This window comes from Manacus candei, unplaced genomic scaffold (assembly GCF_025592945.1).
Source record: "Manacus candei isolate 608988 ecotype Guabito, Panama unplaced genomic scaffold, ASM2559294v1 h1tg000166l, whole genome shotgun sequence".
Taxonomy (NCBI): Eukaryota; Metazoa; Chordata; class Aves; order Passeriformes; family Pipridae; genus Manacus; species Manacus candei.
The window spans coordinates 634,451-657,053 of record NW_026138214.1 but is presented as its reverse complement, the minus strand read 5'-3'; the positions used below and the strand labels follow the sequence as shown (position 1 = coordinate 657,053).

General features: G+C 57.8%; 2 protein-coding genes across 3 annotated transcripts; one reads left to right on the top strand and one right to left on the bottom strand.

Moving 5' to 3' along the window:
- Positions 1-418: 418 nt before the first annotated feature.
- HAPLN2 (hyaluronan and proteoglycan link protein 2) lies at positions 419-5,228 on the bottom strand. Of its 2 annotated transcripts, XM_051773277.1 has the most exons (7): positions 5,130-5,228; positions 2,986-3,122; positions 2,698-2,811; positions 2,044-2,394; positions 1,612-1,728; positions 1,325-1,510; positions 419-1,184 (listed from the first exon to the last, which is right to left on the bottom strand). In XM_051773277.1, exons 3-7 carry the CDS (start codon positions 2,783-2,785, stop codon positions 889-891), a joined length of 1,038 nt encoding a protein of 345 aa, XP_051629237.1. In that variant the 5' UTR covers positions 2,786-2,811; positions 2,986-3,122; positions 5,130-5,228; the 3' UTR covers positions 419-888. The 2 variants fall into 2 exon arrangements, with proteins under 2 accessions (XP_051629237.1, XP_051629238.1); XM_051773278.1 differs by lacking the exon at positions 5,130-5,228 and having other exon boundaries at positions 419-1,189; positions 2,986-3,355.
- Positions 5,229-5,287: 59 nt separating this feature from the next.
- Positions 5,288-11,217, top strand: RHBG (Rh family B glycoprotein). The gene is made up of 10 exons (XM_051773274.1): positions 5,288-5,562; positions 6,909-7,095; positions 7,502-7,652; positions 7,794-7,947; positions 8,241-8,407; positions 8,607-8,744; positions 8,915-9,048; positions 9,201-9,322; positions 9,829-9,902; positions 10,309-11,217. Exons 1-10 carry the CDS (start codon positions 5,382-5,384, stop codon positions 10,378-10,380), a joined length of 1,380 nt encoding a protein of 459 aa, XP_051629234.1. The 5' UTR covers positions 5,288-5,381; the 3' UTR covers positions 10,381-11,217.
- Positions 11,218-22,603: the final 11,386 nt, after the last annotated feature.

Genomic DNA, 22,603 nt, shown 5'->3' with positions numbered 1-22,603 from the left:
GGCCTGGTCATTTGGTGTGGGGGGTCAGGCACAGGGCAGGACAGGCAGGGCTGTACAGACCCAAAATAGAGACCATGTCAGCCTCTACCAGCAGACTGAGAGCCTGGGCACAGAAGCAGCGAGGCACAGACCAAAGTGCCCGCACATCCCAGTGACACTGGGCACTGGTCAGGGCTTGAACTGGGATGCTGCTACCACACGAGACAGGTGCCAGGGGATGCCAGCATCTCCCCAGGCTGTTAATCCCCCTGCACTGTGCCAGTTCCACAGCTTTTTATAGTTCTCCTGGGTTGTATCAAACAGCAACACCCGGAAACCCCCAGAGCCTGGAACACAGATAACGCCTGGACAGGGCATCAGAGATGGAAAGTCCCTGTCAAATTCCCCTTGTGGAGAGGCCCAGATGGTCCCAGGGGAAGGAGCCAGGCAGGAGTGTGGCTTTGCTGTGCAGCTTTGCCATTGCTTTATTAATTGAGAAGGCGACACGCCATTAGTCATGCTTGTTAATGCCCAGCCCAAGTCCTCTGTGCTCACACCAGAGAGAGTCCTCATGGCTGCAGGGAGTGAGGATGGGGTGAGGGATTCGTGGGAGCTGGGGAATGGGGAGTCTGTGCTGCCTGCTGAAGGGGCTGGATTAGACCCCCTTCCTGGCCCAGCAACGGGTCTGGCTTCTCCAGCAAGCCTTGAACAGCCCACAAGTCCTGCAGCAGGCTGGGGCGTGGGGAGCAGCTCCACGAGAGCATGCACTGAGCACCGAAATCCAGCTCTATTTCTTCACCAGATGATGCATGAACCACCCAAAATCTCTGGGAGACCATCCCCTCATACCCCACCTCACACTCTCTGCCCGGGTGACGAGGGCTGGTGTCCCGCCACCACCCCCTCTGCTCAGCCCACCTCTCCTCCTACTTCCCCACGAAGCAGTAGGTGCCGTAGGTCCTCATCTCCTTGCTGGGGAAGCCGAAGCTGCGGACGCCGGGGTCGGGCAGCCCCCCGCAGCGCTCCCGGGGGGTGGTGATGGGGTAGCGCACGCTGCCGTCCGCCAGCCACCCCCCGTCGCAGCGATCCAGCTGGGAGAACTTCCAGGCCGAGTAGAGCTGCCCCACCTTGGCGATGGCAGCCCCGTGGTTGCGACACGCCTGCCCGGCCTCCTTGAAGTTCAGGTGGCCCCGGATGAAGTAGACCTGGCCTTGGGGATGGACGGATGGATGGGGACACTGCAGGGGAGCAGCTGCCACGATGCCCTGGGAAAATCCCCCGGACCTGGCACAAGTTTTGGGGGGCATCAGGACTCTGTGGGAGGGACAGGGGACCCCAGCACTACCTTGAAGAGCAGAGGTAAAGCAGAAAGCGTCAAATCGGTCCTTCTGCTTGTCCTTGGCCCCGTAGGTCCGGACACCAGGCAGGAGGAGGCGGCCACCGCAAGGCTCCCGCGAGTTGATGATGGGGTAGTGGACGGTCCCATCGAGGATCCAGCCAGCATTGCACCAGTCCAGACCCTCTGTCCAGGCTGTGGGGCAAGAGGCAGCTCAGCACCAGCACTTTCCTCCTCCCCATGCCCAGCCAGGTGTATTTTTGGGCTGAAGAAGGGTCTGTTTTTGAGTGCTTCACCTTTGTACAGCTGCTGGTAGGTGGCGAGGCGGGAGTCCTGCTGCTCACAGGCTCGCTTGGCTTCGTGGTAGTTGAATTTGTAGCGCCCATTGCTGGGTTGGTAAGGGAAGACGACGCCTGGAGGGGCAGGGACAGGGTGAGGGAGATGCTCTCCCTGAGGAGGCTTTGACTTAATATCCCCAGCGATTCAGTGATGAAGATAAGTGCAACAAGGGCTGGATGCAGCCAGCCACAGACAGGAGTTACAGCAGACAGGAGTTACAGAACATTCTGAGTTGGAAGGGACCCACAAGGATCATCAAGTCCAACTCTTAAGTGAACAGCCCATACAGGGATTGAACCCACCAGACCTCCAGTCCAGCCCAGAGTCCCTGGTTGGACTGGGTCTCAGTCTCCTGCTGCATTCCCCAGGGTGGGGGAGCCCAGGCTCACCTTCGAGGTGCAGTGTGAGCGAGACGCTCTCATCGTCCAGCCCGTTGACCAGCTGGCAGCGGTAGCGCCCCTCGTCCTCCAGAGCCACGTCGGTGATGGTGAGCGAGGCGTCGTAGCGGTGGCTGTGCCGCAGGCGCACCCGCGGGCTCAGCGGCCCGTAGTTCTTGTGGTACAGCCCGTTGGTGATGATGATGATGCTCTCCCGGTAGTTGGCTGGCTCCACCTTGCTCCATTTGACGCGGTAGTTCTGGGGCAGGGCGCGCAGGACGCAGGGCAGGGTGGCCGTGGCCCCACGCTGGGTGTGCACCGTGGAGTGCAGGGGCTCCAACAGGTACTGCAGGCGCGGGGGGGCTGTGGCACCCCCAGGCAGCCTCAGCACGGGGTCACCACGGAGCATTGCTGAGGCCCCAACACCCCCACAACACCTCCCTGAGCGCCCCTCAACCCTCAGAAGCATTTGGTGGTTTCTCTCCTGGCTCCTCTTCCCCTCTCCTGCATCCTCTGGAAGCACAGCTCAGCCCCTGCCCCAGCTGGACACCCCCAGCATCATCTCTGCCCTCCAGCACTAACCCCAAACAGCAGTGCCCCGTCTTCCCCTCAGGTCCTGCTCCCTAAATGGGTTCTCCCATCCTCCTCCCAGGCCCCACTCCCTACCTGGGCTCCCAGTTGGCCTCTGGAAGATGCTGGACACTGTGGGTGCTGTCAGGAGCCAGAAGCAGCCAAGCAGGAGCAGCCTGTGCATCCTTAGAGCTGGGGGCAGGACGGTGCCTGGGGGGAGGGCAGGGGTCAGGGACAGGCAGTGGAACATCCCCCCTTCCGTGGGGACCAGAGGAGGTGGCCCTGCTCCGTGGTGGGCTCACTGACTTTTACTGTGCAAAGGGGACATCGAGCCCCCAGACTGTGCCAACCCTCCTTCCCGGCACCCCCTGGCCCATCTCTTACCGTCCCCAGGTGTGTCCTTTGGGGAGCCACTGTTCCCATCCAAGGCCCCCAGCCCATGTGCTGCCCCAGCTCCTGCTGCGTCCCGTCTCCGTCATATACAGCCCATGGAGGGGCCGAGGGCTCTGGGGAGGTCGAACCTGCACAGAAGAGGTGGCACAGGGACACGGGGATGTGGGAGGTGGCGAGTGGGTGCTCCCAGCCAGCCCCTGCCCTGTCACCGCCCTGGGACGGGCAGTGTCCCGGCAGCCCCGTGGCCCCGTGGGCCTTTGCTGCCTGCTCCCATGGTGCCGGCTGTGCCCGCACTCCCTGCCCTGTCACCGTCTCTTCCCGCTTTCTTCTCGGTTTTTTTCCCCTCCAACACCTCCCCGAGGAACGCACAGGGAGGAGGAAGCACAATTTCCCATTGTGAGTGTCTTTCTCTTTATTGTTCTGCTCTGCAAAACACAGCGTGCCCGGCTAACAAACATCCCTTTATCCGCAGGCCACAGCGTTGGGAATTCAGGGAAAAATACAGCTCTGCACCGGGCTCCAGCAGCTCTTGGGCCCGCAAAGCCTCTGCTCGGCATCAGCCCCCAGTGCTGGGACAGTGCTCTGTGATCCCACACACATCAGGGCAATGGGTAATTTTATGCCCACCCCAGTCCCCAGTAGAGGGGAAAAAGTTCCCACCTCTTGAGGCTCCCACGGGCTCTGCAAGGGGGGGTCCCCCCACTCTTGCACCCCACTGGCCTTATGCTGCCCTGTGAAAAGGCATCAGGGAGGTTTCCCCGTTGCCACTTCGGGCCAGGATGCTGCCGGCACCAAACCACGGGCACACAATGGGACTGTGTTCTGGCCTCCTGCATCTTCTCCCTCCCCCAGGGTCCGTCTCCAAGGGTGGAGGGAGCTCTTCTCAAGGGAAACACAGGACAAGCAGAGACTGTCCCCGGCACCAAAGGACACAGTGATCCTGGCTTGGCCGTGGCACGCACGGCACAGCAAACAATCCTCCCAGGGAGAGGCACCAGGGAATGCACTGGGTCCCTGGGCCCTTGCCCTGCACCTGCTCCCCACTGCTCCCAGCCCCTCTTCAAGGAGGGGCATCAACATCGATGCCAGCAGGCTGAATTGGAAGCCCTCGAGCTTCTCCCAGGTCAGAATGGTCAGAGCTTTGGCTCATTTTGATGAGTAAAAGGTGGCCATGGCTTTAGAGGAAGGCTAAACCACAGCAGCACTGGCAGCTCCTCCCCTGCAGCTCCCCACAGTTATCTGGTGGCTCCATGGCTCTTCGGAGAGCCCGTGATCTCCCTCCATCACACTTCCCATGCCCACGGCTGCAGAAGCAGACCCTGATCCCTCCCAGCAGCAGCCCAGGCTCCTTGGCTGGAGGATGCTGATTCCCAGCTCCACAGTACCACAAACAAGTTGAGTGTTTCTCACATTTCTCCCAAGTGAAGGCAACAGCTACAGCCCTTGGCTCTCACAAAACCACAGCCCAAAGCAGGATACTTGCAGGGGCCTGCAAAAGTGACTCATCCCCTTTCCCCATCCCACTGGCATCAGGGCATGACCCCAGCTCGACGCTGCTTATCTGAGATCATAGTTTGGCCCAACGCTGTGGAAATGAGTTACTCAAGTCACTTCCCAAACACACACTGTGTTTTATTTCTTGGCTCCTTCTTTCTTACTCTCCTTTTTTGGGATCTGCACTGGCTCTCGGTGTATCACAAACCCCTCTGCAAAAGCAGAAGCCGTCAAAGAAAACTGAAGGAAACCCTTGTGCTTGGCTCCCCCAGTTCCTGGTGCAGGTTCTATCAGCAGCCTCTGATTCAGCTCCTTGCCCTTGTTTTTCAAAGGGTAGATTCTCCTCCTCCCCTCACAGGGAACCTCCTCCCCAAAGCCCCCCACGAACCATCATTTTTCCCTCTGAACAGGGAGTTTGACCCTGGCTTTGCTGAGCTTTGTCAAGCCCAGCACCTCTGCAGCAGGTCAGTCCCACCTCCTCTCCCTGACCTAGTCCCCAAAACTGTAACGTTTCTCGAATGCTGAACATCCAGACCCCAGCACAGCTCCTGCGCCCCCCAGATCCTCCTCCGACCCCCTTGGACCCGGCAGGGAGGGACACTGATACCACTGATACCACTGATACCACACACCCCACGCACCTCCCGGCACAGCGGCCTGAGCCACCCGCTGTGGCAAAGCCGGGTGTGGAGCCGTGCCAGGGCAGCCAGCCCAGAGTTTCCGTGTTGGCAGTGCCGTCCCACTCCCGGCAGCCTCTCCCAGCCGTGGGAAGCGCGGGAGGCGAGGGCAGGACCTGGCAGCGGCTTTGGCAGGCGGAGTTTGCAGCCCCAGCGTGGCTCTCCTCGTGTCCCCCCATTCGCAGGGCTTTCCCCTGCCCTGGCTGCCCCCTGGACATGCCTGAGCACAAAGCTGCCTCAAGGCTCCGGCTCTCCGGGCTGTGCTTCCTCCTCCAAATCCTCAACATCCTCCTCTTCGCCGCCTTTGTCCGGTACAGCCCAGAGAGCAGCTCCAGCCTCTGCTCCCCGCAGCTGAACTGCAGCCGGAGAAACCAGGACTCGGGTTTCCAGCACCACCGTGAGTACCCCCGTGCCCGTGGGTGCAGAGTGGCTCTGTGGTCCCCAGGTGCTGCTGAGGGGGTGGCACAGGATGTCACCACACTCGGTCTAGGCTGCAGAGCCTGTCACAGCATCCAGCTCTGGACCAGACTCCAGAGTTAAACAGAGGGGGAACGTCACACCGCAGGGTTGGGGTACCAGTGCATCCCACCAAGGAGGGCACAGTGGGTAGAAAGCAGATGTACCGCAGAGATTTCTCACGTGCTTGGACAGAGCCAGCCCCAAAACAGGGATATTTGGGTCCAGGAAGTGCATTTCACCAGCTGGAGTTAGAGGGGTTCACTGGGTGCAGCGATAAACCTGGGATCACACTCCCATCCCTTGAGGGGAGTGTGGCAGCTGCTCCTCATGCCCTGGGGTCTGCAAAGCTTCCCATCGTCCTGCTGGATTTTGCAGTGCTGAGGGACTTGCATCAAGCTCCTTCCACAGAGGATTCAGCTCCCTCGGTGCTGCCCCAGGGCCCAACACAGGGCTGGGGTCTGCCCTGCTGGGAGTATCCTCCTGCACGCTGGGCGTTGCTGTGGAACTGAGGGATGAGGGGCTGACCGTGCCTTTCTGACGGGAGGTGTGAAAGGAGCCTCCGGATGCCCCGGCTGAGGGAGGGGGTGGAGCTGAGCCTCTGGACAGGGGCAGGTTCTCCCGGTTTCGCCTGCCCAGTAACCCCACCCAGGCAGTGACTCACGGGGAAGGACGGGACACAGCTGTCGGCACAAGAGGTGCAAAGGGCATTTAGCTCAAGCTAAACCCATCCTCTGGTTTGCCACCAAACAGTACCAGATTGGTCCCATTTTTCTGTTCATCCTTCCTCTGTCTTCATCCCGTGAAGCAGGATGTGGTGTTTTTGGGGGAAGCAACAAGGTCCTGGAGGGGGGGCTGACATCTCAGACCCACCTTCACACTGGTGTAATGGGTGCAGATGGCTCTCAGCCACTGCAGGAGGTGCCTGGGTCGCTGGATGAACCCTGTGAGTGTACTGAGATATCTGGATGGTGGCAGACAGGGTGACAAGGAGCCACTGCAAGGGGTGACTGGGCCATATCAGACAGGGACAGCTTCACCTGTCACCAGCACAAGCCACAGCTGCTCCCACTCTCTGCTACAGATCTCCAAGGGAGATCCAAGGCCTGATCCACCACAGTTCCAGAGACACGTCACTGGAGTGAGGCTGGTTCACATGTGCTGAAGCCTCTGCTCCCCCAGCTCTGTTAGAGCAGAGTGTCCTAGTCCCCTTGGGGACCAGCAGACAGGAGGGTGGCTGCCTGCCCTCAACACCTCCAGACCCACCCTCTGCCTCTCCTCCACCAGGTTTCCGGGATGTCCACCTCCAAGTGCTCCTTGGCTTCGGGCTCCTGGTGGCCTTCCTCGGCCGCTATGGGCCAGGCAGCGTGGCCATCAGCATCCTCATCGTGTCCTTTGCCATCCAGTGGGCCATACTGATCCAGGGGTTTTTGTACTTCTTCCTCAATGGCAAAATTTACGTGGGAGCTCGGAGGTAAGGCAGGAGGGAGCTGCTGCTGTCCAGACACACTCAGCCCAGCCCAGCCCTGGCACACTGGCTCCCTCCTCTGTAAAACTCACAGCTCTGCCTTGGAGAAGGAGTTTGATGACAAGTAGGACCAGGCCTCTGGGTTGTTTGAGTTGCACACTAGTAAGGGCCATGTAAGTACTGCCAAGGCTACAGCCAGACATTTAGGGGGGCACACTGGCTCCTGCCTGCCCCCAGCCCAGCTGTCCCTTTGTCACAACACCGCAAGGCTCAGGCTGCCTGTTCAGCCTGCAGGGGTGGTGGGATGCAGGGTCTGGGCTCTGCTCCTGCCCCCCCACTCCTGCTCTCTCCAGCTCCTGCGCTCCTCCCAGCAGTGCCAGGTCCAGCCCCACACCTTCCCTCTCCTTCCCAGCATGGTCAGTGCCGACTTCTGCACCGCGGCCGTTCTGATCTCCACCGGAGCCGTTCTGGGCAGGGTAAACCCTGTGCAGATGCTGCTGCTGGCCCTGCTGGAAGTCACCCTCTGCACCCTCAATGAATACATCCTGCTCAGCCTCATGGGGGTGAGTCACCAGCTGAGAGGGGGGCGGGCACCACAAAGGGTGTGTCCGTGGGTTTAGGCTCCTCATGTCATGTCCTGACTTGTCTGTAGAGATAAATCCCTTATCCCCAGTTCCTGCACGGTGCCTTTCTGTATTCACCAGGTAAGTGACAGCGGGTGCTCCTTGACCGTTCACACCTTCGGGGCTTACTTTGGCTTGATGGTTTCACGGATCTTGCACCAGCCCCATATGGACAAGAGGAAGAGGGAGGACCAGCAGAACATGGGGCACCAGGCGGATGTTTTTGCTGTGGTTGGTACGGAGCTCAAATCCTACAAACCGGAGTCACAGGGTTTTTGGTGGAAGGGTTATCACCAACATCAGGACAGTGAGGCTGTGGCTTTGACCAGGAGATTCCTGCAAACCACCTAGGACAGAGGTCCTTCCCCTCCCCAGGAACCTGTCCCTCTCCTAGAAGAAGCTTTGCCCCATGTCCAACCTGAATCACCCTTACTGTGGCCACTTGAAGCTCTTGGCACTAGCAAGGAATTTCTTTCCCACAAGGGATCAACCCCAGCTTCAAAACCTACCTGTTCCACTTCCCTGCAGGAACCATCTACCTGTGGATCTTCTGGCCCAGCTTTACCTCAGCCACCTCTGTTCATGACAATGCTGAGCCCTGGGCAGTGCTCAACACCTACTTCTCGCTGGTGGCGAGTACCATCGCCACCTTCATCCTGTCTCCTGTCCTCTATGAGGAGAGCACCCCACGGATGGTAGGTGCTCTCCTGGGACAAACCCAAGTCTCACACATTGCCCACATCCTGTCCTATACGGGACAGTGAGTGTGAACACACCCAGGGCAAGAGATGTCTGTTAGGCTTTCTGAGGTTCCCCAAGGAAGACAACCTCTCCCAGCCCCATGCTGGTGTCCTCCATGGAGCCAATTCCCCTGACCGTGTCCTGCTCCATCAGGTTCAGATCCAGGATGCCACCTTGGCTGGCGCTGCCGTGATGGGTATGGCTGGGGAGATGTTGGTCACCCCCTTTGGGGCCCTCATCACAGGGTTTCTGGCCGGCCTGATCTGCCCACTTGGCTTCAGATTCTTCACGGTGAGTCACCTCAGGACAGCTGAGGACACTGGTCCCAGCTCAGGGGACCTTTGAGGGCAGCTGCATCACCAACCTGCAGCTCCCAAACCTGCAAACACGGAGCTGCAGCGCCCAGCCCTGGGCAACCCGACCTCCTTCCCAACACCAGCTCTTCCCTGTGCTCTTCCCAGCCTGTCCTGCAATCCAGGCTGAAGATCCAGGACACGTGTGGGGTTCACAATGTCCACGGGCTGCCAGGGATACTGGGTGCCCTGCTGGGGACGCTGCTGACACTGCTGGTCACCGCAGACACTTACGGTGACAGGTGAGAAGAGCCAGAATCGGGTGTCGGTGCATCAAGCTGGGGCCACCATGACCCCTGAGAGCAGGAATGCTCCACACCCCCTCTGTTACAGCACCCCCTTAGAGGCACAAGCCTGGGAGAATCAGCTCCCCCAAAAGCCCTCTGGTTTGCAGGCTGGAGCTCGTGTTCCCGCTGGTGGCCCAGGGCAGCCGGACGGCCGCTGACCAGGCGCTCTTGCAGCTCTGTGCCCTGCCCCTCACCCTGCTGCTCGCCACGCTCGGGGGCTGCCTCACCGGTGAGTTTTGCCTCTGGTGCGACAGGGTGAAGGGTGTGAGGGGCAGGGGAATTGGTGGATTTGGAGGGGGGAGAAAGCAGGAGCAGCCCCAAAGCAGAGCGTCCCCGTCGGACGGGACAGACAGAGCCCAGAAGTGCTCGGCGCTGAGCAAACCCGCTGGGGCCAGGGTTACACTGGAGATCGGGCACCCTCCGTGGCCGGGGCTCCCCGTGAGGTCAGGGGCTCCCCCGGGGCCGTGCTTCCCTCGGGGCCGAGGCTCCCCCCGGGGTGGTGGCTGTCCATGGCTCCCTCGCTGCCATTCTGCCCTCAGGAATGTGGCTCCCCTCGGGGCTGGGACTCCCCCGGGGCCGTAATCCCCTCGGGGCCGCGCTCCCCGCGGTCCCGGGGCTCCCCCCGGTCCCGGGGTCCCCGCTGCCCAGCCCGGCGCTGCCGCTAGATGTCAGGGGAAGCCCGGGCAGCGGCCGCCCCGCTCTCAGACGCCCTCGCCCGGCTTTCGGCATCCTCAGGAGCCGTCCTGAAAATCAAGGCGCTGAGGTCTCCCCCGGACAAGGGAAACCTGGAGAACGCCGTCCTCTGGGAGGTAAAGCTCGCTATTTTCTGGTAAAAAAGAGGTTTACAGGACTCAGGCAGCCCATACCCTCCCTCCTCTGGCAGCAGCATTTTGGGTAAGGGAACTGCAGTAAACGCCCCTGGTCATGGAATCATAGCCCTCTAAAACCACCAAGTCCAACCATTCCCACAGCACTGCCAAGGCCACCACCAAACCATGTCCCCAGGTGCCACATGTGGATTTTTCCAGGGATGGTGACCACACCAGTGCCCTGGGCAGCCTGTGCCAGGGATGCACAGCCCCTTTCATGAGGATTTCCCCCCAATATCCTGTTTAAACCTTCTCTGAAACTTGAGGCCCTTTCCTCCTGCCCCCATCCAACCCTGATCTGCCCTGAGCAGGGCCTGTTTCTGCCCCTCTCCACGTCTCTGTCTAGGAGCAGGTGGACAAGGAAGGATGTGGCCCCAGGACAAGTGGGAAGGAGCCAGGCATCAGCACCTTGGTGTAATGATCCCAAATTCCCAACGAGGTCCTGCACCACCAGGATGAACCCTCTGCCGTTACCAGTGCCAGGTGACTTTTGGCAGCCCGAAGTTCCCAGCAGCCTGTTCTGGAGACAGCCACCATATCCCCATGTGGGAGCCAGTTCCTGGTCCAAAATGTTTTGGGAAAAGCCGGATGCCCACAGGCCTTTGCAGGGTGAAGAGATGCTGCAGTGATCCAGGTGTTTCTGTAGGAGCAATCCAGCTTTCTCCAGGGATACCTCAGGGTGTCCAGGCTTGGCTCAACCACTTTCCTTCTCTGCTCTGTGCCTCAGTTTCCCCATCTGCTGCTCTCTGAAGGGATGAAGGCAATTGGGGGGTGTTGGAGAAGGGGCACAGGAGGCTGCACAGAAAGCAACAAAGACTTTCTATGGACACTTTTGCATACAACAATTAAAAACCTCAGGTCTTTTGTAGCTTTGGGACTTGACAGTGAATTCCCACAGCCTCTCTGCTGGCTGTTTCCTTCAGGTGTGGTTCCAGGGAAGAAAGAAAAGCCCCTCAGCCCCCCTACATCCTAAAGATTGTTGCCCATGATGTGGGTTTCATGGGTTGTCCCAGCCACCCAACAGGGTGCCTTGGCCACTGGAGGGTGGGACAGCCAGAGCAGCCAGCACCCAGGGGCAGGAGCAGGGTGACACTGGGGTCCCCACAGAGAGGTGACCCCTGCCTTTCCCTGATCTCTCACCACCTTGTGCCAGGGGCTGGGGCCAAGGAAGAACCCCCTCCTCAAGGAGGTGCTCCCCGAGCCCTCGGCCCCACTGGGAGAGGGATGTTCCCCTGGCCACTGCAGCCATCCCTACACACCCTCACAGAGAGGCCCTCACCTCACCTGCCTGCTCCAGGTATGGGCAGCAGCCCCAGACCTGCCCGGGAGCAGGTTGGAGCACCCTGGGACTGTGGCAGCTCGAGAAAACCCACAGAGGGTCCTGCAGCAACTGGAGCATGGGCACAGCCCCAGAGGACTCTCAGTGGGGTGATGGTGGCCCTGCCAGGGGTCCCTGGTGGGGGGAGACCTTGGGGTCCCACCTCCCACAAGCCTGGGACGGCTGGCAGATGCTTTCACACCTCCTGTGCCAGACTCCAGCGCTCGCCGTGGGGGGTTCCCGCAGGCACAGGTGTCCCCAGCTGCCAGCACCATCCCTGGGGAGGGGGTCACAGCCCCACCCCACCCAGAGGGGCAGGGGGTGCAGGGCCAGCACAGTGAAGTCTGGGGTAAGTGCTTTGCAACCCAACCAAAGTGGCCACAGGTGGGACCATCTTGTTCTGATATCTGCTGCTGTTGAAGCACACAGGTTTTCTTTACTGACTGCACCAAAGATGCAAAAAAAAAAAAAAAAATAATAAAAAGCATTTGTTTGCAGGTGATAACAAAACATAGCAGAAAGTCAAAACTTCTTGCTTTGATATAAGTCAAAACATCACTTTAAGTTCTTTCCACTTTTGTGGCTCGTTACAGAAAACTGGTGAAATCAGCACATTAAATGCTTTGGTGCCACTGAAATTCCGTGGCAAAACACGGTGGAAGTGGGTCACCCGGCTCCGTTTCTGCTGCCACTGCAGGCGCTGAGTGTTTCTGCAGGGACCACAGCTCCACTCCACGTTCAGGCTGCAGGGGAGGACACGTCCCCGTGTCCATGCCCCTGTGACACACACCCCGTGCCACGTCGCAGGGGTGGGGTGTGAGAAGGAGAAGCGGCAGGAGGGCTGGTGCCCAGCAAGGGGCTCCAGCCGTACCCCCAGCCCGGGGTGCAGCGCTTATCCCGGCCCCGCGCCACCCCTTCCCACCTCACCTCCTTCCCAGCCCTCTCCTCCCCTTTCCCAGGCAGCCCCTTTTCCTTTCTGATCTCCTCGCAGCGCATTTGAAAAGCAACCCACTGCGACGGGGAAGAAAAGCCCCTCCAGTGAGATCATTGCGAGACCCCCGGACGCCGGGGTCGGGCGTGAAACGGACCTCCCTCCTCCTGCTCGCCCGGCCCCTCCGAAAGGCTGTTATGTTCTGTAATCGGATTAGGGGAGCCCTGCGCCCTCCCCACGCCCGTGTTACAGCGCCCGGCCCGCGGCCGCCGCTCTCCCCGCGGGTTGGTTAAGCGAGCGCAGGACTCGCCCGTGCAGCGGCCGAGGGGAGCCGGGACGGCGAGAGCCTGAAAGGTTTAGTCAGCGAACAAATTGCTTCTCTGTAGGGGCCGTTTTCTTCCCCAAGTTGAACATAATGATGGCAGTTTGAGGAACAGATGGCGCAGCTAAGCAGATAATCCCGCCGGCCCCGCGAGCTCGGGGAGAGGCAGCGCCGGCTCTGCCCACAGCGCCGGGGGCCCGGCCCGGCACTGGAGGGTCACAGCAGCGTCTGGGTGATGGTGGCACCCCGGCGGGGCTCGGGGAGCTTGGGCACCTTCACACCTCTCCTGCCTCGGGGGATGGTTCGAGTGCCAGACGCCGCTCGTGCCTCAGTTTCCCCAGCCCCGTGGGGAGGTCTCTGCTCCGTCACTTTTCAAGGCAGGGCTCACCCTCAGATCGCAGCCTGACGTGGGGGGATGTAATGTGAGACAGCACAGCTTTCCCTGCACCGAAGCAAAGGACAGCTGAGAAAAGCTCATCCTATTCTTATTTTCCTGTTTTGCCTCTCTCTCCAACAATATTCAGGATACGGAAAGAGTGGAAGGAATTCCACCAGCTCTCAGGGTTGGGTGTATGGTGCGCCCGTGTCAGGCTCAGGGATGCCAGGACCCTTCTGCTGAACGAGTCTTTAAAATACCTCAGCAGGAAAAGCCCAAGATCCCACAGACACGACACAGGCAGCACAGGGCATGCACACATCCACCTGCCCATGCCACACCGGCACCAGGGAACCTTCCCCACACCACGGGCTCTCACAGCCTTCAGGACACGCTCCAGGCACGCTGCACCGCATGCCTGCGTCCAAGGGGTTCATTTAATTCGTGTTTCCCCACCTCCAGCCCTGTCCCCTGAGAGCCCCGGCTCTGACAGCTCCCCTGCCCTCTCCGCGGCAGCCCAGCTGCCAAGAGACCTGCCTAATTCACCTCTTGCTAATGCAGGAGCTCAATCAGCTGCTCGAAGGGTGTTTTACAAGTCAAAGCAATAACAACATCCCCCAGCTACAGCTGGGGAAACTAAGGCACACAAAGAGGTGCCCGGGAGTCCATTGGAATTAGAAGCAGGACAAAGCCTGGGCTCCCCGAGCTCCCGGCATACATGTCCTTACACATCCGCAGCCCCCACTGCCTCCCCACCCCCCGGAGCAGCTGATGCCGTGTGCTGTTTGATAGAAAGCCAGCTAATCATCTTTCCCACCTTCGTCAGAGTGTGAATCGTTATCCCAGCGACACCTGTAAAGCTCCTTGTCAGACGAGGCTGGTGCACACATCTAATAATGGGCACCATATGGGAGAGGGAAGGCTCGGGAGAGGAGCAGGGGCCCGACCATCCCTGCACCAAACAAAGAGCAGTGCCTGATGGCTTCCCAGTGCGGCCCAGTATCACCAGCACCCGTCTGAGGGACCAGCAGCAAGAGGAGAGCCTGGCTGGTGGAGGAAGAGCCACTGCTTGTGGTACTAAACACGTCAATGACTCTGCAAGCAGCTCCTGCCCTTTGGTAAAGGACCTGGCAAAGGCTGGAGCGTGCAGGTTAAAGGCAGGAAAGCCATCGGGTCCTGCTCACCACAGCGTGCCCAAAGCCTGGGACCGGGCACCCCAAATCCACATCTCCCCATGCCTTGGAGCCTCTGCTCCCTGCCAGCCTGGCAGCAGCACCGTGGGTGCAGACAAAGCCTCCCAGGACCCACAGTTTAGATGGTGACAGGGAGGACATGGAGTAAATTAGAGATGGGTCCCTGCACTGGGACTGATCCAGAGCCCCCTGGACTCCCTCCCTGACCCCAAACACTGGGGGCAGAGCTCTGCCCCTCTGCCAAGCCACCCCCCAGTGAAAGCCCCCACCGCCCTCAGCCCACTGCAATTACAGAGCCACAATTTGAGGTCCCATTCATGGCCAGCAGCATAATGAGCCTCCGGGCACCACCGGCGGGGGCAAAGCAATTAAAATTGCTGGCGTGGCGGCTGCGTGGGTGGCTCTGGCGTGGGCAGCTGCCAGTGCCCGTTTTGGGGCGAGCGGGCACCGCCAGGCCGGGCAGTGCCTCAGAGAGCTGCATCTCCCCGGGGCGAACAATCGACTCGTTCTTCGCCGGGTCCAAAGAATGATAAAATAAAATAAGGAGGGAATAAAGGCCCCAGTAAAACTGGGAGTCAAGTTTATTTACAAACTGAATATGAAGTGAAGGGCCCGGAACAAAGGTGTTATGTAAGGGACGGTCACTAAGGGGCTCTTTACCCACGCTAATTGCCACTTGCTCCGTGATATCCATTTATCTCGCAGCTGAAATGGCCTCCTCAGGCTTGTGGGTTCAAGCACTGCTTGTTTGCAATGCTGCCCGGTGCAATTAGTGCACCAGAGCAGGGGCTGATGCACTCCCACCACCCAAGCCCACCAGGAAGCCTCACACCTCCCTGAAAAGTGGGATCATGCCCACAGTGGATGGATGTGCCAGCGGGCACGTGGCTTGGTAGGGAGAGGTGCTGCCCTGAGTGGGGCATCGGTGTTGGTTGTGTAATAGGGAGGGAAAACACAGCTCAGTTCTTTGGGAGGAGACCTCCAGGTCCCTGCATCAACCCAGCCTGGATGGTGAGGAGCAGAAAACCATCACGAGATGCTCATGGAGGTGGCTGTGAGAGTGACAGCTCTGGAAGGAGAACAAGGTCTGGAGAGGATGAACAGAACCCTGTGTTTGCCTTGGTGTTTCCAAGGGGTCCAGCTGGAAACTGCCCTCAGGTGCAAAAGCCCAAAGGGCAGAGACTGGTAATAAAAACCCCTGTGGGGAGAAGAAGCTGCTGTGATTGCTGCTGGGCCTGCAACATGTGGCCTTCTGCTCCCATCCCTGCCCTCACCCTTGGCTTGTCCAGGGGCGTGAAGACCACAGAGGGACCATTAGCTCTACTCCTGCCAAACCCTTGGGAAAGGGAGGTGGCAGCCCCTCCGGGGAGCCAAGAGGTCAATTTTATTGACAAACTGCCTCTTGAATGGAGCCCAGGGAACAAAGCCGGGCTCAGCCCGGGTCAATCGGGACTGTGTAAAGCGAGGGGCCGGCACCGGCGGCCCCGGGAGAGCCCTCCAGGCGAGCGGCCTTTACCAACGTGTTTGCATAACCTCTGACCCTTCTTTTGGGGTTTAATTGAAATCCCAGCTTGGTGACAAATTGGCATGACCAGCGGGCCGGAGGGTGGGAGGGTGAGAGTGGAAGTGATGCCGGGAAGTCCTCTCCCTGTTCTGGTTCCCATCCTGGCATGGGCCACCTTCAAAGCAGTTCACACCCAAGTCATGTTCCAATCACACCCTGCTCCTTCCTCTGCTCCCATGTCACTGCCCCAAGGCCACCGTGGATGGGCTTTGGACAGGCAACTGCCTGAGTCCACAAGCAGCTCTGTCTGAACACGGGCAGGGGCAGAGATGTGTGAGGCTCCTTCAGAAACTCTGTTTGGGCTGAAGTCACCTTGGACAGGAATGCTCTGATGCTTCATTAACCACAGAGCTCGTTAGGCCGAGGCATTTGCAGTTCACACCCTGGCAAGCCCCTACTACACAGACCCCTCTCCCTCTCTGTCCAAAGGGAAGGGTCACTGCCCTTCTCCAGTCTGGTCTTGAAGTAAAAACTGCTTTTTGGAGCCAATAATAGAAATAAGGTTCTGAAAAATATGTATAACTGAAGACCCAAAGCAGTTCCCACCAACTGGGGATCCAAAACTGACACTGAGCCAAACGGAGGTGAAGTTGTCCTATTTCAGAAGTTCCTGGGAGAGAGATGAGAAGCGACAGATACACCCTGTGATGGCAGAAATCTCATTTTCTGTGGAAATCAGGCTAAAATCAATGAGAAAAAGCCCCAAATCAGCTGCCTCAAAATCCCCATCCCTTTTACAGAGCATTAGCAGCATCCCAGCTGCTCCATGTGGCACGTCAGCAATGCAGAGCTGTGCTACACAGAGGTACCAGTGCACCTGAGAGGGATGTCCAGGTGGGCATCCCTGCTGGCTAAAGGGGCTCTGTGGAGTTACTGCAGAATCCTCCAAAGCACAAATATTTTCCCTCCACTTTCCCTCCTGCCCCAGCACACCAGATGATGGGAGCAGACTGCAGGGTTTTCCTGCTCACCAGTAGAGATTTAATATTTCACATTCTGTAGATCATCCAAGATGAATCCCAGCCGCTCTTTAACAGGGATGTGGTAATGTCTGGTCCCGTGTGCAACCAGAGCCCTGAAGTGCAAATGGCACAAGTGAGGCTTGAACAATTCCCACCTAAACCTGAGTGAGTTCCACGTGCAGGCCTGTGAATCACTGAAGATCCTGCCTGTAGTTCTGCTGGCCCTGCCCTGCAGGACTTCATGGGGCCTGGAGGAGCATCCCACACTTTGGAGCATCAATCCCACATTTTGCAGTACCAACAGGAGACCTTCCCTCAGGAGAACACGTCTGTACATCCAACTCACATTGAAGAACCTTAAAAAAAAAGCAGTCCCACTTTGAGGCAAAATCCAAAAATATCCCCATTGCTGCCTGCTTTACTGTCTGCACCTCATTTGCAAATCATTTGCAGGGATTTTTACATATCCTAAAATACTTCTAATTGCAGGTTTCATGTCTGTCATCCATCACTGATTAATACATTTTGTTGCTATTATTGTTATTATTACTATTAATTGTGCATCCATCCAACTCACAAATCAAACCCTGTCACCCAGGACAGAGCCAGCAAGAACCAGGTTTGTTTTTAGGAGGTGTAGCCATCAGAGATGAAGAGACTCGTTGGAGCAGCCCCCTGCCCTTGCCATTAGTAGATCTCAAACTGGTTTGCAGAGAGCAGCAGATCACCAGTTTGCAGAAAGAGAAGTACAAGGTGGGGGGTAACTTGCTTCCAGTGACTCCAAAAAACTGGGGGGCATTGGTGGGAACTGGACTATCCAATTCCTTCACCCTCCTACCTCCCCTGTGCCACCTTGGAGTTTGCCATGTTTCAAGGGAGAGAAACGGACACAACCTTGTGTCGTTAACCTCCCTCCCTCCCAGCCCCACACATCCCCGAGAATAAATCCGGGAATGATTTTATCCCCCCCAGTTTCTCTCCCCACCTCCCAGGACCGGGCCCTCGCGCTCTGCTGGCTGTCACTCAGCCACCTCCTTCCCGTGAGCCCTGCGGGTCACTATTCCCCCAAACAACCTTCGGTTTCCACCAGTTGAGGATCTTAGAGGCTTCTTGCACAAAACCCTTTGAGGTATTTCATGCAGGGCTTGAAAAGGCTCCTGCTTCCTCTGGGGGGCATTATCATGACAACCGGCTTTAATTCAGCGCAGATCCAGGCTCCCAGCTGGATCCTCAGCCACGCCAAGTCCCCCCGACACCCTTCGGCTTGCACAGAGAGGCCAAAGGAGCGCACGGGTCCCAGGATCACGGGGAACTGGCCCAGCCCCATTTCCCAGTCCCCATCCTCATATATATTCCCTTCTAGTCGCCCCGCGCTTTTCTCTGCATGTTCTTCTTTTGCGAGCGCTGCCCTCCTCTTCCCCACTCCCACCGGGCACTTCCCCCCTCCCCGCGGTCCCTCCTCTGTCCCCGGCATCCCCTTTTCTCTTGGCTCTCTATAAACAAAGCGCCTCAGTGTCTGGGGGAAGAAAAGTTGCATTATGCAAATGGGAAAAAGCGAACAGGAGATTTCTCACTCCGAGAACCCCCATTCCGGGCCTGCACCTCGGTTTCCATGGCATGACCAAAGCCTGCTGGAGGCTGGTTTGCATACGGATGAGAGAGGAGATGAAATCAGCACGAAAGCCCATCGCTGACAGAACACCATTGTTTCGCCTGTCTGATTTGGAAGCTAATGAAACGCCATTAAAAAAAAAAAAAGAAAGAAAGAAAGAGGAAAAAAACCCCACTGCTTTCATCCTGGCTTCGGTCAGGGATGGGGAGGGGGGTTAAATATGATGGCAGAAGATCATCCACACGATTGGACTTGGGGTGAAGGTATTCTGGCACCGGGGAAGGAAATTCCCAGGATGCACTGCCCCTGCAAGGCAGCGTGATGCTGACGGGAGATGGTGCTGTGGGCAGAGCGCTGAGCTGGGAGAGGCTGCCAAGGAGCCGACAAACCCAGCCCTGCTCCTCTCCAGGAGACACAGCAGCACCCGGCATGAAAACACCCCAACGGCAGCCACGAACCCGCCCATCCCACGGCGCGGCTCGGGGAGTGCATTGATCCACTCAGAAACACGCTGTGTCCAGGAAAGACACTGGAGCAAGCACATGGGCTGAGATCAGGCTCTTCTGGTCACAGGCTTTCAGGGTGGAATGAACTAAAAGCTGTGAAACCAAAAGCTGGGGTGGGAAGAGGGTCAGGGAGCTGCACTGTGCTTCGGTGCTCCCTCACCACACTAGCTGTGACTGTGCTGGTGGAGAGGGACGAGACAACACAAAACAGAGAGAAACACCTATGGGTGCCCCATCTCCCCACCCCAACACTCTCCATGAGCCGTTCCTGGTGCACCAGTGCATCCCAGCCCCTCTCACAGCGCTCCGATGAGGTGGGATGGATGGAGCAGGAGTGCAGTTGCCAGCTCTTGGCCCCTGGTAGCTCTCCTGCCCTCACCTCTGCCATGGCCACCCAGTCCTTTCCTGTTGCCCCGCTGCCAACGGCACATTATCTCCAGTGTGTGCCTTCGAGAACAGCGTGATTGGCCTTGAAAGGGCTGATTTGCTTTCCCCGGCCCATTGAAACACTGGAGACCAAAGCCTGTTCCCTCCAGGCGCTCGGAAACCTGGCACCCTTTCCACTTCGCTTCCCTGTGCCCCTCAGCCCAGGGGCTCCTGCTGAGATTTTGCTGTCAACAGAGTTTTGTTCCCTTTCTAGGGCGGCGCAGAAGGGACACAAGGACCTTGAAAATGGCAGCTTCTTTGACACGGCTATTCTCCTTCGACCCCCCTGGCTGAATAAACAGCTCACAAAAATGGAGTTTACTGTATTTCCTCCTCAGGGGGAAAACACCGCATCTTGGTCCTAATTAATTTGCCTAATTAACATTGGGTCTGTATGCAAAGACCTCTTTCTGTACTGGCCGGGACAGAGGAAAAAACAGGAATAAAATATATTCAGGCATCTCTCAGCCCTGACTGTAAAAGGGACATCACAGGATGAACTAAGCCACGCTGATCATTTCAGCCTCAGAGAAAAGACCATGGGAGAACAGCCTCTGCCTCGGCCTCCTCATTTCTGGGGCCTTGTCACCACACACCAGCCTCCTGACGTTGTGCAGGAGGTGCAGTTCGTGGCCTTGGGGAATTCACTGCTGGGACAGGCGCCTGGGGATGCTCATGGGAATGGAGCTTGTGGCAGGATCAAAGAACAGATATTGTGAACTGGAGGAGCAAGAAGGATGTCCATGAGTCCAGACTCCAGGCCTCTGGGCTGACCTCTCCACTGCTGTTACCAGCAAGATCTGTGGCAGTTTGCACCTGCCTGGGACCAGCTCCATGTTTAGACCGTGAATTTTCCCGGGGCTTGCCCAGCTCCTGAGCAGTCGTTGCCGACGGGGCAGAGGGCCCTGGGATCTGCCCGCCTTCCCTGCTCCTGCCTAGCAAATAGCCTTGCTCTGCTATTTTGTTCTTTTCCCTGCCAGATGCCAGCTCTCTTCAGCCTCTTTCTTTCTCCCCACGCTTTGCTTCGCTGCATAGTTCCGGAAATCAGAAACAAAAGGAGAGGAAAGAAAATAGGCTGGATCGAGGGCTGGGGGGGAGGAAGGGGGAGTTTCCCTTCCGTTAAGCTTTTTCATCTCTCCCTGCCTCCCAGTATGAGACACGATATGGCACCTCACATGACGAGCACTCGTGCCCACGTGCACAGCCACGTGATGAGATGCCCAGCTATGCCAGGCTGCAGGATGGAGGCGAGAGGGGAGAGGCTGGGCTTGAGCCCGACCCCCTTTGGCAGCAGAAACAGGAGGATACAGAAGAGAGAAGCTCCTCTCTGCTCCCGACCTGCACACCCAAAGCTGCGTGCATGGCCAAAACACACACAGGAGGGAAAGCATTCCCAGGCCACACGCTTGCAGACTTTGGTGGCTGAGTTCGTGCAGTGAGACCTGTGCTTTTAGGGCAGGACGTGGGCTCAGTCCCACTGAGGCTCTCAGGGCCCTACAGATCAGGTGCTGGCAGCCAAAACTTCCTAAGCACAGTGAGCTGCAGAGCCTGAGCCACACATCTGCCTCCACATCTTCATGTCATCCCCCCTTGAAACAGGACTGGCAGCACTGGATTAGGTGTACACATCACCAGAATAATTTCAATTACAGACATTTTTGTTTTATAAAGGGGAATCGCCCATTCCAGGCTCCATAACTCCTTGCTGAAATGACCAGCAATCATCCCAGAATTTGATTTTCTCGACAAAATAAAGTCCCAGCTTGCTGTGTGTTTCCATTCGGAAGTTTCGGCTCCCCACAGCTCCTGCTCCGAGGAACTTTCCCAACATCCCTCGTTTACAATGGCACTGAGTTTCAACGCTGCCATAAGCAGTTCCTGTCCTTGGGAGCCCTGTCAGGATTCTCTGTGGCAGAGGCGGAATGGGCATCCCGATGGGTAGGATAAGAGAGGGAAGGTGTCTGGGCCACAGGCATCCCCCTCTGCTTCCCTTTGCTCAGGGAGAGTCAGAGCACACCCCAGAGCTGGGAATGGCTGGGAGCTGCCCAGGGCAGGGCCTCACTGGCTCCAGCCACTAGTAGGAGCTGCAGAAAGAGATGAGAAAATGGGCCATGGAGCCACACCAGGAAGGGACACGCTGAGGCTGCCACAAGGGTCCTGCTGCCCTGGCACCACCTTGACACAGGGGCACCTCCTGGCCTGGGCTCTCCGGCTGCAGATCCTCTGCAGGCTGATGGAGGGAGAGCCACGTCCACACCCAGCTCCCAAAGCAAAGCCCTGCGTCACCTCGTGGAGCACAGGGCTGGCAAACCCAGCAGGGAGCACCAGCCTTACCACAGGCAGCCATTGCCACAGCCCAGCCAACACTCAACTCACACCCTGGAGGAGAGACCTCAGACATCTTCACCTGCTGCTGGAACGGGCAGCGGGGAGATGCTCCCACCACCAGAAACCTGCTATTAGTGGCAGGTGCTTTGTCCACCCCATTTCCAGCTGCCGCCAGACTTTCAGTAATTCTCAGTGACCTCATTTTCACTTAATTTTGTAAATCATTTTTGGGTTGCTGTTTTTCATTTTACTCAGTTTTTAATTTGTTGTTGTTTCCCTCTGAGCTGGAGTTTGTCATTTAATCAACTTAGACCCAGATATCCTGGAGGGTGTTTGGGGAAGGGGGGTGGTGGTGGGGGGAAGAATGAAAACGCTAATGTCACATCACCTCCCTAAAATGAGTTTTAATTGTAATCCTTTAATCCCTCTCAGATGGCCCTCTCTCCACTGATGTTTTTCATAATTATTCCTTGCCATTTTCCCATCGGTCTAAGGAGTGTCTTCAAGAGGGAGGGGGTGGAGAAAAGGCCCTTTTATAAAATAATAATAATGGGCCAAATTAAGACACAAAGAGGGAAATAACAAGGGGGCAAGGGCTGCAGAGACAGAATGGGGATTATTAATGCCTCCCCCCTCAGAAATTTCAGTGATGGTGCTCTCAGCCACCCCAATCAGTGGGCAATTGAGGCTTGTTTGCTCGAGTGGCTGCACCCTCCTACAATGACCCACATTTAGCCAAGTGGCTGCATTGACAGAGTACCAGGTGCGCAGGATTGGGAAACCGCCTCGAGGCAGCGTCTCGCCAACCCGCCCAGCTCGGAGGGGTCTGCACAGGGCTGCCCACCTCAGGGACAATTCCCACCTGCCCAAGGATGAGATGGTCAGTGGGAACATCCCCTTCAGCACCGATGAGCACCCAGGGCCCTCTGCCACTCTGGAGAGCTTTGAAGAGCATTGTTCACACTGCTGTTGTCAGTCATCAGCCGCCTCGCCCTCTGAAACCAGTTATAACTCATGTCTTGGACTCACTCAGATGGAGCCTGAAGGATGCTGAAGAGGAAAGGGACTGACTTTCCCAGCAGAAGCAGTGAAGGCTATGTCTG